Source organism: Rhizopus delemar, genomic scaffold, assembly GCF_000149305.1.
Source record: "Rhizopus delemar RA 99-880 supercont3.3 genomic scaffold, whole genome shotgun sequence".
In the NCBI taxonomy this organism is placed as follows: domain Eukaryota; kingdom Fungi; phylum Mucoromycota; class Mucoromycetes; order Mucorales; family Rhizopodaceae; genus Rhizopus; species Rhizopus delemar.
The window spans coordinates 853,809-866,554 of NW_027137829.1; the positions used below are offsets into that span (position 1 = coordinate 853,809).

General features: G+C 35.6%; 6 protein-coding genes across 6 annotated transcripts; 2 read left to right on the plus strand and 4 right to left on the minus strand.

Annotated features, from left to right (window-relative positions):
* Positions 1-337: 337 nt before the first annotated feature.
* On the minus strand, positions 338-1,058 carry RO3G_04539 (uncharacterized protein; the record flags this gene model as incomplete). The annotated part of the gene is made up of 2 exons (XM_067659129.1): positions 338-343; positions 396-1,058. The coding sequence occupies 2 exons, from the start codon at positions 1,056-1,058 to the stop codon at positions 338-340; spliced, it is 669 nt and encodes a 222-aa protein (XP_067515230.1).
* A 1,334-nt stretch (positions 1,059-2,392) lies between these two features.
* RO3G_04540 (uncharacterized protein) lies at positions 2,393-3,101 on the plus strand (the record flags this gene model as incomplete). Its single annotated transcript, XM_067659130.1, has 4 exons — positions 2,393-2,645; positions 2,892-2,911; positions 2,976-3,014; positions 3,090-3,101. The coding sequence occupies 4 exons, from the start codon at positions 2,393-2,395 to the stop codon at positions 3,099-3,101; spliced, it is 324 nt and encodes a 107-aa protein (XP_067515231.1).
* A 2,014-nt stretch (positions 3,102-5,115) lies between these two features.
* Positions 5,116-5,388, plus strand: RO3G_04541 (uncharacterized protein; the record flags this gene model as incomplete). Its single annotated transcript, XM_067659131.1, has 2 exons — positions 5,116-5,292; positions 5,383-5,388. The coding sequence occupies 2 exons, from the start codon at positions 5,116-5,118 to the stop codon at positions 5,386-5,388; spliced, it is 183 nt and encodes a 60-aa protein (XP_067515232.1).
* Positions 5,389-7,541: 2,153 nt separating this feature from the next.
* On the minus strand, positions 7,542-8,920 carry RO3G_04542 (uncharacterized protein; the record flags this gene model as incomplete). The annotated part of the gene is made up of 7 exons (XM_067659132.1): positions 7,542-7,569; positions 7,625-7,815; positions 7,869-8,218; positions 8,289-8,493; positions 8,561-8,602; positions 8,648-8,772; positions 8,917-8,920. The coding sequence occupies 7 exons, from the start codon at positions 8,918-8,920 to the stop codon at positions 7,542-7,544; spliced, it is 945 nt and encodes a 314-aa protein (XP_067515233.1).
* Positions 8,921-9,803: 883 nt separating this feature from the next.
* RO3G_04543 (uncharacterized protein) lies at positions 9,804-10,726 on the minus strand (the record flags this gene model as incomplete). The annotated part of the gene is made up of 3 exons (XM_067659133.1): positions 9,804-10,498; positions 10,552-10,624; positions 10,676-10,726. The coding sequence occupies 3 exons, from the start codon at positions 10,724-10,726 to the stop codon at positions 9,804-9,806; spliced, it is 819 nt and encodes a 272-aa protein (XP_067515234.1).
* Positions 10,727-10,905: 179 nt separating this feature from the next.
* On the minus strand, positions 10,906-12,599 carry RO3G_04544 (uncharacterized protein; the record flags this gene model as incomplete). The annotated part of the gene is made up of 4 exons (XM_067659134.1): positions 10,906-12,038; positions 12,095-12,235; positions 12,288-12,459; positions 12,513-12,599. The coding sequence occupies 4 exons, from the start codon at positions 12,597-12,599 to the stop codon at positions 10,906-10,908; spliced, it is 1,533 nt and encodes a 510-aa protein (XP_067515235.1).
* Positions 12,600-12,746: the final 147 nt, after the last annotated feature.

The following is a 12,746-nucleotide window of genomic DNA, read 5'->3' on the forward strand; positions in this document are numbered from 1 at the left end:
TTTTAAGAACTATATGCAAATAGTGAGTTGATTATCTTTCAAGAAGAGACGGCATTACCTTGTTTTTGTCCATCACCTACGACTGACTCAATATGTACATCTCGAAGTAAACTAATACGTTAAGTTAAGATATGACATTCAGGAAAAAAATTTCAATATATTTGCCTGTTTAAGCCGCCATCTTTGCCTCGCGCATGATCTTCCTCTTCCAACATGGAAACACAGACTCTGTTCATACTCTGAATATAGGCAATGACAGCCGTTGCTTCAAATTCGACTGATCGAACACATAACTGCATAGGTAAGCTCATAAACATCACGCTGGGATAGTTCATCCTTAATTCTGTCATGATTGTCATACTCATATCCCCTTTATACGATATCAGCATGTGTACCTGGAAATCCATCTCGGTCGCTTTGCTGTCCATGATGGAATTACTATTTGTTGGCAATGTGTCATCAGGCACTCGATTAATCTCTTCATCATCGATCCAATCCTCATCCAAAAGTGACGCTGGCCGTGATGGCCAGCTAACAGCTGAGGAAGGTGGTGGTGAGGTATGCGTTGCCATGGGTGAAAAGTAGCTACTTTGATGCATATTAATAGGATGTTGTGGAGCGACAAGAGGAGAGCGGTGGAATGAATGTATCAGGTTGAATCGCTGTTGTTGTAATAGTGGAGTCCCCGTTAAAGAAGGCTTTGCCATGTGTTGGTATGTGTAAAAGGAACCGTTCTCTGAAAAGTAATCTTCACTGGGTGCAAGTGAAGGAGCTCGAGATAAGCGATGGCTAGGTTGGTTGCTTGGGGAGACTCTTGCTGATGATGCGTTGATTTCTTCATCGTCTTGCTGATCCTCTTGTTCATAAAATTCAGGAAAAGGATCAGTAATGTTGGTTATTTCTATTTGTGGAGCCTCATTTCCCCATTCAAATGCAGTAATTTCAATGTCACCAATAAATGAAGGTTTTGTTATGCGTTGAAAGTGTTTGTTTAAAAAATCTTTTACGTGGGTCGCTAATTCACTGTCAAGCTTTTGCCAGTCGAGATCTACAGACATTTTCAATATTTTATAGAGAAAAAAGAGAGGCGCACAAGTGACTGTGGCCCATGCACTCAAACTCCACATGTAGACTATGCGAAGTTCAAGATTTTATCTCCGGATTTTTTGACAATTGCCCTTTTGTACTTTACACTATTGTTTCTCTGTATCTTTTTTGTTTTGTTTTTTACATGTTTATTTAACGATGAGCTACAATATTATAAATGAAGAGTGATTAGGATATAATCACTCCATACCTTATCGGCAATTCTTATTTTGAGTATTAACTCTCTTTGAAGTATTCAAGCGCTTTAGATAGTGAAATCAAGAAACAAAAAAGACAAGGAGAATCTTAAATAATCTTTTCTTTTCAAAGGTAAAATAAAAAGTAGATAAGTTGAAATGAAGAAGCATTTAATGTATTAACATATAGTTGATTCTCTACTAGAGTCCAATTTTGCATTGTTATTTGTTCTATAATGCACTCATCGTCTTCTTTTATTAATGCTTTTCTTATTTTATGATTTTTTGTTGATAGACCTCTTTTACTAATAAATATCAATTTTGTTACCTATGAATCAACTTTGATAGTTTTCACGGTTTTTCTAGTCTTTTTGTGTAGTCAGTACTAACTAAAGATCTACGGACTGTTGTTTTTTTTTTATTTGTTGCACGAATTTATAGTGCGACTATAAAAAGTACTCAACAATTAATGAAGGGCAATAAATAAAAAATAAAAATAACGTAAAAACAAAGTACAAATAACAAAAAAAAAAAAAAAAGAAGAGAAAGATATTAGAGTGACTTAAGAGTGGTTCCCTTCGCCATTCACTTCGTAATTTCATATTTTGTATTTTTAAGAATATCGTCATAGCGGAACGGGTGGCTTTCAAAAGCATGATTCCAATGGAGCTATTGATCTTTCCTGAAACAGTCTTTGCAACCCATTTAGACACAGACAGAGCTCATGCTTTCTTGCTGATAAATATCGGATTTGAGCCATTGGTATTAAAAGGGGTTTTTTATCCATAGTTGAATACTAGTTCAGCCCCAATGGTCAAATTTCTTATATATTTGAAGGATCTGTTAGTATCACTGGCTTCACTGTGAAATGATTATGCGATGACATTAAAATCGTTCAAACATTTGAGGGTATTGATATTTTAGCATCTAAATTCAAGTTTATTGGTGGTGTATCCTTTATCGCTGCCTTTTCTGGACTCTTTTCTCCTTATTGGTGTGACGACGTTCGTGGCAGATTGGTTGAATTAACTCAATATACAGGTAATCACTACATAATCCGTGCAAATTTAAAAGCTATCTGTTTCTCAACGCGAACTATTCTGAAATCGATGAATACAGACCGGAGTGTATCGTTGAAGGCGCTGAAGGTAGATGATGGCATGTCAAATTCAGATCAATGCATGCAAATTCAGTTTGACGTCTTGGGTATACCCGTACCACGTCTTGATATGCGCAATACGAGCGCATTAGGCGTATCATTTGCTGCTGGGTTGGCGTCAGACATCTGGAAAGATATTGATGACATAAAGGAAAATACAACAGAGTGTGAAGATATGTTTTATCCCAGATGGGATGATGAAGGTATAACCTCTCTTTTTTTAAAACCCCCCCGTTCGTTAGATTTTATCGTCAAAAGATCGAAAGAGGAAATGCTATCAATAACAGAAGGTTGTTCAAAGAAATTTAGGGTGGAAAGATACTTATACTACTGGGGATCACATATAAAAGATGTGAAGTTTTTAATGCTCTCTTTTTCTTTTGTATGGTACATTGCTTATTTAATGCAGCTTAAATTTTCAATGGCCTTTTTTTTTGTTATCTCATTAGATAAGCTGGATTTTATGCAGGTAAGTCCTAGATTGTTGGAATAACATTATGAAAAGTGTGTGATATGTCATATTTTGTCTTTAGTTCCCAGACAATGACTATCTGATGTTTTTATTTGTGAAAGTAATCAAAGAATGTTACTCAAAGACGCAGTAACAGAGCTTCCATAAAAGCTCTTCTAAATGAATACCGTCATAGAAAAAGAATTAATATCCGTTCATTGTAAGCCTTACTGCCTTCCTGATGCTATGTTTTAGGTTGTTCAAAGAAGCAGCCTACTTGAAATATCATAAAAGGAGTTGATGCTTCGCATCTAAGATAAGATCGATTCACAACAATTTAAACATTTAAGATTTTTTATTGTTCTTTATTCATATGCTATATTAATGAAGCTAAGCACTTTTGAACACCAAATTCATCTTTAATTATCTCGTGTTTTGTAACACTGCTGCAATCCAGTTTCAGTAACGTATATTAAACATCTCTTTGTATCTGAAATTAAGCATTCCCAGCAATATACTACCTTTATCTTTTAAAAAATTATAAACGTTGCAAAGCAAGTAGCAGCTCTATCAATTTCTAAACCATTGTGGTTGTAGTTGATGACAATTTAGAAATATTCTGAGAAGTTGGATTGCTGTTACAAAAGTGTTATGTTACACTTTGTCTTGCAGAAGATATATAAACAAGAAGCGAAAAATGGGGTTGCTTCCTTCTTGGACATGCGTTGCTTCAACAAAATCTGTATTTTTATATTAAATACGTTTCTTATTACCAAAGCCTTTGCTCATGCCATTCATGGTCGTGCATCCCCTTGTGCGAATGCTCATACAAAATGATATATTGCATGACTAAATTTTCTTTGTCCTTATAGTTTGCGGATATCTTAATAATGGAATATATTGCTATGGAGGGGACATGTCCATAAATGACTCAACTTACAACGTTGATGATTCTCTCTATCTACTTCCATTAAATTTTACCGATTCAATTTCGTTGATAGATCTCAATGCAAATTGGGTTCGAATAAGCTCCATAAACCCTTTTGAGGTAGAAAGCCGTGTTTTTTCTCAATTTGCTGTATTGTCTGATGGTAAAAGACTTATAATCAACGGTGGGAGAAAAAGCTTGGGGAACAGCTATATCCATACAATAAATGAAACAATCGTGTATGATTCAGTCCAAAATATCTGGCAAAAATTGCCTGATAGCCCAAGAACGAATAAGACACAAGTGTAAGCTGCAATAAATGAGGTGAAATATGCTTTTACTAATATTATTCGTTCTCTAGAGTTTTTGGTACTGCTGTAGATTTTCAAACAACGGATGGAGAAGCAGTAGGCTTTTTTGGCGGTCTGACCATGTATGAATAGTTATTATTAGTGAAACCTGATGTAATTTACCATATCATCTAACAGGGTCGAATCTTGCATTGCGTTTACTAATTTTACTATATTCAGTTTAAGTTCGCAGGTAAATCTACATCTTCTTTAGTTAATTTGCAGCATTCTGTATGTTTACTTTTATTTTATCTAACAATTTGGTAGGAATGGAGTTACTTTAGTCCTCAGAAGAATTTAATGAAAAACATTTATATCAGTGCTCATACTGCAACTTTGAACCCCAAAACTGGAAAAATATACTATTTAGGGGGCCAGCTTTTTCAGAACATCAGTTGTAAAACAGCCACTGCCAACGACTTCACCTCAAGCTATGTATTTGATACTAAAAAAGGAGAATGGAAAAAACAGCCTCTTGGAGGTGACCGTCCAGCTTTCAGAATATATCCAACGGCTACCTTAGGTCAGTTTGCCAACTCTGCTTCTTTCAAACAGTGCTACATTACTCATATCCTTCCCTTTTCCTTTTAAAAATAGCTCCTGATTCTCAAAACATCATACTGGTTGGTGGAATGATCGCTGACACATTGGGTTTGGAGCATAAGTTTTTTATATGGTATCTTTTACTAATTAACTCCCTTTTTTGTGTTCATATTATTAGTTTTCCCCGATATTGTTTATACACTTGATCTAAATACTAATAATTGGACAAGACCTAATCTGGATCTCTCTCACGAAGTTGCAAGATATCAACATTCAGGTACTATCAAGTTAAATACTTTTTATATACATTGTTTGCTAATTTTAGCATCTCAGCTGTCCTCGTAGATACTACCCTCTTTATTATGTTTGGACTTAAATTTATGTTGTCACCTAATAATGATATGGTTGCTTTGAACGTATCTGATATAAAAAATATAAAACAAATAGATACATATCCTTATCCATTACCGATTGTTTCTGATAATTCGTCATCTACTACATCAATCTCTACTAATCCTGCAAATGACTCGTTAACATCCGGTGGAAAAGCAGGTGTTGCAGTTGGATCAGTCATTGGTGTAAGTGTTGAAATGCTGCTACTTTTTTTTTGTTTCTTATTACAATTCTAAGGTCGCCACTATTGCCGCAATTGCTTTTTATGTGTACAGGCGTAGGAAAAGATTAGATCGACAGCAAGAAGACACACAAAGTCATCAACTGGTGGATGAAGAAATTTATGTAGACTGGGACAAAATTGAAAGTCAATATCGCGAAATCCAACTCCCAGCGTTAGAAATTTCGTCTTCACATGCATCATTAGAGCTTCCACGCATAACACCAGACGAAGTTACAGATGCTTCACCTAAATTTCAGGAAAAGAGTAAACTGTCACAGACGCCTGATGTTAATGATTAGAATATTTATTACACAATAAATGTTGTTTATCATTTATATGTTTGAAATTGCAAATGGATCGAGTTATGACATTTACTTTACAATACTAAAACATGTTATACCATTGTTTATTTTGATTCTTCTTCCATAAATATCGGTAGAGTGTCGTAACACAATATTAGCCCATTTTGATTTATAGATGATACGGAAGCTTCAATCTATGACAACATGTCATAATAACCAAGTTGTAGATAAGTATGCTCAACACTATTTACTTGTACTATTATATGCTCATGACATTTGCTATTGTAAGTTGTAAATGGCCTACAAGCAGAATGTAAATCCTCCTTTTTCATTCATCAGTAGCTGTTTCAGCACTATCGACATTTCATTAAGGACATTGATTCATTTCCTTAAACTATGCATGAGAATGAGTTGTGAACATTTTGTTGTATGTGAAAAGATTCATGAATTCATAGGCAGGTGTGAACATTTCAAAAAGGATATATTTGATGTTTCTTTCCCCTAGAATACGAAGCACACAGAAAAATCTACTTGCAAGAGCTCTAGTCTTCTGAGGCAGATTGTTTGCATATGATGTTATGGTACCATTAAAAGTTCACTGGGGTTACATAGCAAAAGATTTTTTTTTGTGGGTTGATAAGAGAGGGGTAGATAGTTTTCAGGATAGTAGCCAATTGTTACTATGGTGATGTAGTTGGATATAAAAGAATATCATTTTCAGGGATAGGACCAATGATTTTACAGATCACTAATCTGCTTTATACGGCCATAAGAATATGAATGAACAAGCTATACAATAGATAGTCAAAATTCAATAATAGTAAAGCAAAGGTTACTTGATAACAGATAACCTTTATTTTGCAGCTGTTCTTTGTTCAATGCTTAAGCTGTCAATCTTGAGCTGGTGTCAATTTACTTATTAACTTATCCTTGAGATCTTGTTTTACTATAAAAATATGTATAAAAGATCTTTTCAAAGCAGAATATATTTGCAAGCATAAGAATAAGGCGAGCTAGAAAAAGAAGGAAGTAGTACCTTTGTATACTATCGATTTGATAGTTATACAAATGTATACATTATAAATTGAATACTGGATACCCTGCAAATGTAGCACTGCTGTTGCTACAATGCTGCAAATTGACATTAAAAAGTGGAATGATGAATATATCACAAGACCATTTATTGTGTACTGAACAGACAGTGACCATGCTTTACTATGAATCCAACTTTTAGTGAACAAAAAGAGTATGAATCCAATACATATAAAAGAAGAAATATTGATTATACAAAGTAATTAAAAGTATGATATCAATTAGAAGCAATGAAGGTATACAAAAATACTATTGGTGGTCACACTTTCCTTTCTTTAAAGTGACATCTACACAAAACCTACACCTGTTCTCTTGATCAGTTTACCTAACGCAAGCATTTTGAAATAAATGAGAGCAATAGGAAAGATCAGTGGTAATCGAGAATTGTGTGTTTAAAGTTGATCCCTTTTTTTAATAGCCATTGATCTCAGCCATTTAATACTTACAACTTTAAAAGTCCTTAGCACAAAAAGATGATTGAATCCATTTTAAGAATGTATTTAATATAAAAAAAGTTAATCACCGGATGTCACTCCAAAGAACGAGTATCGCAACAGCGAAATTTGAGAAAAAGGTTTTTTTTAGGATAAACAGAAACAATGTTGATAAACATGAAATTATAAAAAGCGATCAACAGAAAATAAATCGGATACAATTTCATTTAAATTTTTCAGTGTTTATCAACATTCGAGAACTATTCGGAATTGACGAGATCAATCTCAGCTTGTGTTCAAGTAAATAACGGAATGAAATCATAAGTCTGGACAAGTTGCCGATTAAGGATATAAATTGTTTATATTTACAAATGAGCATAAAACTATGAAGATGGTAATTGCAAGGATGAACTATGAATAGGATGTTCAGCAATTGTGCTCTTGTTAAATCATTAGATTATTTTACCTGCTTTTCTTTAAATTCTTTTCATGGGATATCACTGTTTCTGCAGGAGGTAAAAGCTCAAAACTGCATAACAAATCCTTTGATATTGTCATCACCGCTCCATAATTATCAAATTCTCCACAATAATTAGGTGCACTAAAGATGGTAACTAATGAACGATCGCTAAAGAATTCATATCCATCTTCTACCACCTATTATTTATTTGATTAGAAAAACATGTAAAAAAAAAAAAAATAGGTTTTACCATATGAGCTCTGCAAATCAAATCAAGATCAAATCTCTGCAAGAATTCATTTACATTATTTCTACCAAAGCAAACAGACACGCCTCGATCATTTTCACTCCAGTCGTCTGATAGATCACTTGGATCAGACCAAAGTAAATCATTCAATAAACCATATTCAGGTACCTCTGTGGGTCTAGGCAATGCATTGATTTCATCCATCGATTTCATAAAAGGTGATAGACCGCCGTGAACACAAAATATCCTATTGCCAATGATGGCTGCTATCGGCATTGTATTAAACACATCACAAAATAATTTCCACATTTTCATATTCAATCTTCTTTTACATTCATCGTAAAATCCATAAACTAGACATGAATAAGTGTCATTATAAAAATAGACTCTTTCAAGTACATAAATGTTAATTTATTTACTTACTTCGTGTAACATCTGACGATTCATGATTTCCACGCAATAAAAAAAAGTTTTCAGGATATTTGATTTTGAAGCATAGCAACAATAGGATTGTCTCTAGACTGTACATGCCTCTATCCACATAATCACCCAAAAATAGATAATTAGTTGATGGCGGATATCCACACATTTGAAATAATCGAATCAAATCAAAAAATTGACCGTGAATCTACAAATAGACTGTGTGTTTATCATCAGCTTATACAACCAATGGCATATGCATTTCATCTACTTACATCGCCTGCTACTTTAACACCTGGATTTAATTGTAATAATGCCTATTGACGTCTATAAATAATCATTCAAACTCTTTGTTTCCTTACTGGCTGATTCATGAATATCTCATAAACAGAACGACAGATGGCAGTGATTTCAGATGGATTCAAGCAAACTGATTTCCCAATCTGCTTATTCATTCCCACTTGAATTAATCTTTTAATACAAGAATCTATATTCAAATGTTGTACTTCATTCATTTCTTCTCTTTGTTCTTTTACTGGCTCTTCAACTGGTCTTTGTATCTGTCTCATCTGCGTCCTTTGTTCATCAGCAAATCTTGTTGAAGGTGGATTGAATAAAGGTTTATCTTTACTCATACTTTTGGTTTTATATGATTTATGCTTTGAAGAATGGTTTCCCATATTTTTTTTTATGTGAAAGAAAAAGAAAGAAAAAAGAAAGGTAGAATAAATCTAATTTTATATTTTGTGTGAGGGGAGAAATGCATTAAAGTGATATGCCGCTTTATTTGGTATTTTTATTTTGTCGTGTATTGTTCCTCTGTGTCACATTATAGACATAGCGTACAAAAAAAGGGCCCTTCATTGTTCAAAAGAGGAGAGGAAAATGGCTATCCCCTCCTTTTCTTTTTTTTTCATATTTTCTCCTCATTTCATATTGAACTTTTTTATATAAAAATAACGCGTTAAAAATCACCTTGTAAATTTTTTTACATGATATAAAGGGGAAGGCTATTTCACATGCTAATATAATTTCTCAGCAATTGATTTATTGGTCAGTAAAATACTTTCCATTTAAGACAAAATTTTAAGTGAAGCTTAATTGGTGTAGACAAATGAAGATGTAAATTGAGACACAGTCAGTAAATAAAATCCTGTGTCTATCTTGATCATTATTATTGCCCTAGTATGTTTGCCATCACTACCATCATCACAATCAACATACTGGGACAAGTTTCCTTAAAAAGTGGAAGCAATGCATTCTATCCTTTATTAGTAAATCATAAATATTACAAGCTTACAAAGCTCAATTAAGCTAATCAAAACTTTAATTGGATCGCCTGTAATACAATTTGCTGTGGTAAAACTGCTGTATTCTGTATCTAAATTCAACACAACAATGTTCTATAAGCAATAGTTTCAGCCCCAAACGGAAAGAAAGCGAAAAAGAATGTGGTATTCTTGGTAGAGAAAAAAAAGAGGGGGATCATTTATTTACAAATAAAGTACGTTCCATGTATTACTGTAACCACATTTGCCAACCATGAACTGTCGCACGGACTTCCTCATCTCCAGGATCTTCCTCAAACATCACACCCATTCTTTTCGTCATAAAATGATCTACTGTGAACCCATAGCCTAATTGATCTCTATCATCTTCACTTAAACCTTCGATCACCGGCCTCTTCGCAATATTGAAAAATTCCACATCGCGGTGTGCCAGATGAGGACGGTGATGGGTATAGAACACATAGACACGACCTGTTTCAGGTGTGAGTAGCTCTCGACATGTTCTCAACATCGCATGATGCTGTGAGTGGTTAAAAATAAGGTCACTCAAGATGATCACATCATAACTTCTTTTTCCAGCGGGCAAGTACTTTTTTAATCTATCTGTATTTGTGCCCCAGATGTAACCTTCGACATGAATGCGGTCACTGTATCCTGCTGTGTTGTGCTCGACGTTGTATTCGACATTTTCAATCAATTCCTTATCGGGATAATCTGTCACAATCACCTTGGCTGCACCATTCAAGGCGGCTACTAAACTAGGGAGCGCTCCACCGGCACCAAGCTCCAAAACGTACTTGTCTTTTACGAGCTGTGGGTGTTGATCAAATAGACTTGCAAATACTTTAGAAGCGTTCCACAAGTGGTGGGCCCAAAGTGGGTGAGACCCTACAAGCTTGATCTTTAACTGTCTGTGTTGGTCATCTGATTCAAAAACAGTTTAGGTTTATATGCTGTGGCTGTAAATAGATTCATACCTTGACTGACACTCTCTCTTTCATAAAACTCAAAAGTGGGTTCAATTTCAACTACTTCTTGATCACTTTCTGCCTAATGAGATTCGGTTTAGGACGGGCTTTTTTATTCATCAAGTTTCCTTACACCAAACAAATCACCAGCAAAACCTCCCTCTTCGTCTGAATGTTGTGACATTTTATCAAGAAAAACAAACCTTGCTCCTCTGTTGGTCTTTTCCTCTCTTTTTCCGCAAAGACAAATAAGCCACAAATCAAAAACATGTTTCACAAAAGACAAAATGAAATTAAAAAAAAGGGGAAAAGGAAAATAGTTTATTCTATACAGTTTAATTGTCTAAAGGAAATAAGAGAAGCTTAAGCAGACTTCAATTTTGTGCTTGGAAGGGTTTGAAGATGTTGGGTGATATAGACAGCCCCACGGTAAAGGCCAGAAACGGATCCGAAGATCAAGACAGCGATGAAGGCATAGATGTCGAGGTTATAAGCAACGATGGTAGAAAGGTCTCGCTTGACATCACGTCTGTGGACCATCTTGCCATCCTTGTTTGCAAAAAGAGTTTCTTCTATCAGATCCGCACCACGCTTAACACCACGGTGAGCACGGATTTGAACCAAGGATTGGAATCGGCGGACGGTCTGTCGGTAGCTTCCGTCTTGATCAAGAACGACATCTGCAATGAGAGCCGTGGCTTGTTCTTGGCTTGAAGACGATTTCAAATGACGTCCATAACCGTTTTCTTGAGCCATGATAGCCGCAGCAGGTTGATCACCAAAGAAAGGAAACACGACGACAGGTACACCATTATAGAGCGATTCGTGAAGAGATCCAGCGCCTCCGTGCGTCAAGAACAGGGTGGTGGAAGGATGATGAAGGATAGCGACTTGAGGAGCCCAGTTGACAAAGGCAATGTTGGTCTCATTGGGAGCACTGGATGACTTGAACAGGCTGCGGATGTCGTAGGTCGTGTTGGATCGTGTGGTGATGTACTCGGGGAAAAGTTCCTCGATGCCGCGTGTGGACCAGATGATGCCATCAATGGTGCCTGTCTCCATGTTCTCAAGCATTGCTGTCAAGATCATCTTGACATCGTTTCTGGTTGGGATAGCCATTTGACCAAAGGCGACATAGACCACCTTGCGGCGATGATCTAAAAATGTCTGAAGTTCGCTGTTCAATCCGGCATGGTTCAAAGGCACAATGGGGCCAACGAGTTCCACGAGTGGGCCGACCGGTCGAGGGGCTTCAAAACCAAAGGCGTTATTGACAATCTTAATAGAGTCCTTCCAGGAGTCCATTGGATCCATGGTGACCTTGAGGCCAATCGATTTTTTTTCTTGGTTGAGTTTGCTGATGGTATGTCTTGCTCCATAAATAAATCGTAAGGGTGAGATCACCTTGTCATTGAATCGTGTGAAGAATGAAACACCTTTACTGGTAGGGTGATGCATATTGAACATGTCAACGTTTACATAGGGAGCAGTTGTGTCTAAAGGAAGAATATTAGGGTTAATATATTCTTCTTTGGATTGGCATGTGCCTTACCTGGACTATAAGCCAAAGAGCTTGTAACAACAAAAGGCAAACCAGCAGCCTCGGCAGCATCAGAACAAGCCATAGTGAAATGATCACACACAGCCAAATCTATCTTTTCTGTATTGAATATGTCTCTGTGCTTATAATATTCTACATGATTCGTGTTACACTTTTTAAATTTTAAAAATAAGCAAAAAGTTACCTTCTGTATAATTGAATGAAAATTTCTCCATGATATAGACGGTTTGTGATACAGGCTCCATATCAATTAATTCTGGCAAAAGATTAACATATTCTTCTTTAGTAAACACACCTGGGCCACTTGAGATGGGTTCAACTGAAGGAAACTTTTTGGCAAACCTGATTTGATCATCCTAAAACAACGTTTAATGACAACACATCATTCAATTCACTATAGATATATTACTCTTGTAAAAAATTTGGCATGGTGTCCTCTAGCAGCCAACTCTTCAAGAATAGACAGAACCCATACACTGTGTGAGGACCCACCCATGTTAACACTAAACAAAATGTTTTTTGGTTCTCGAAAGGTTTGAACTAGATCAAGCACATTCTCTTGAGCGGATCCAAGGTTGATATAACTTGCTGCTGTAAGCAAGGCAAAGGATAAAGTAGATAGCTTCATACTGTAATTTAGTGA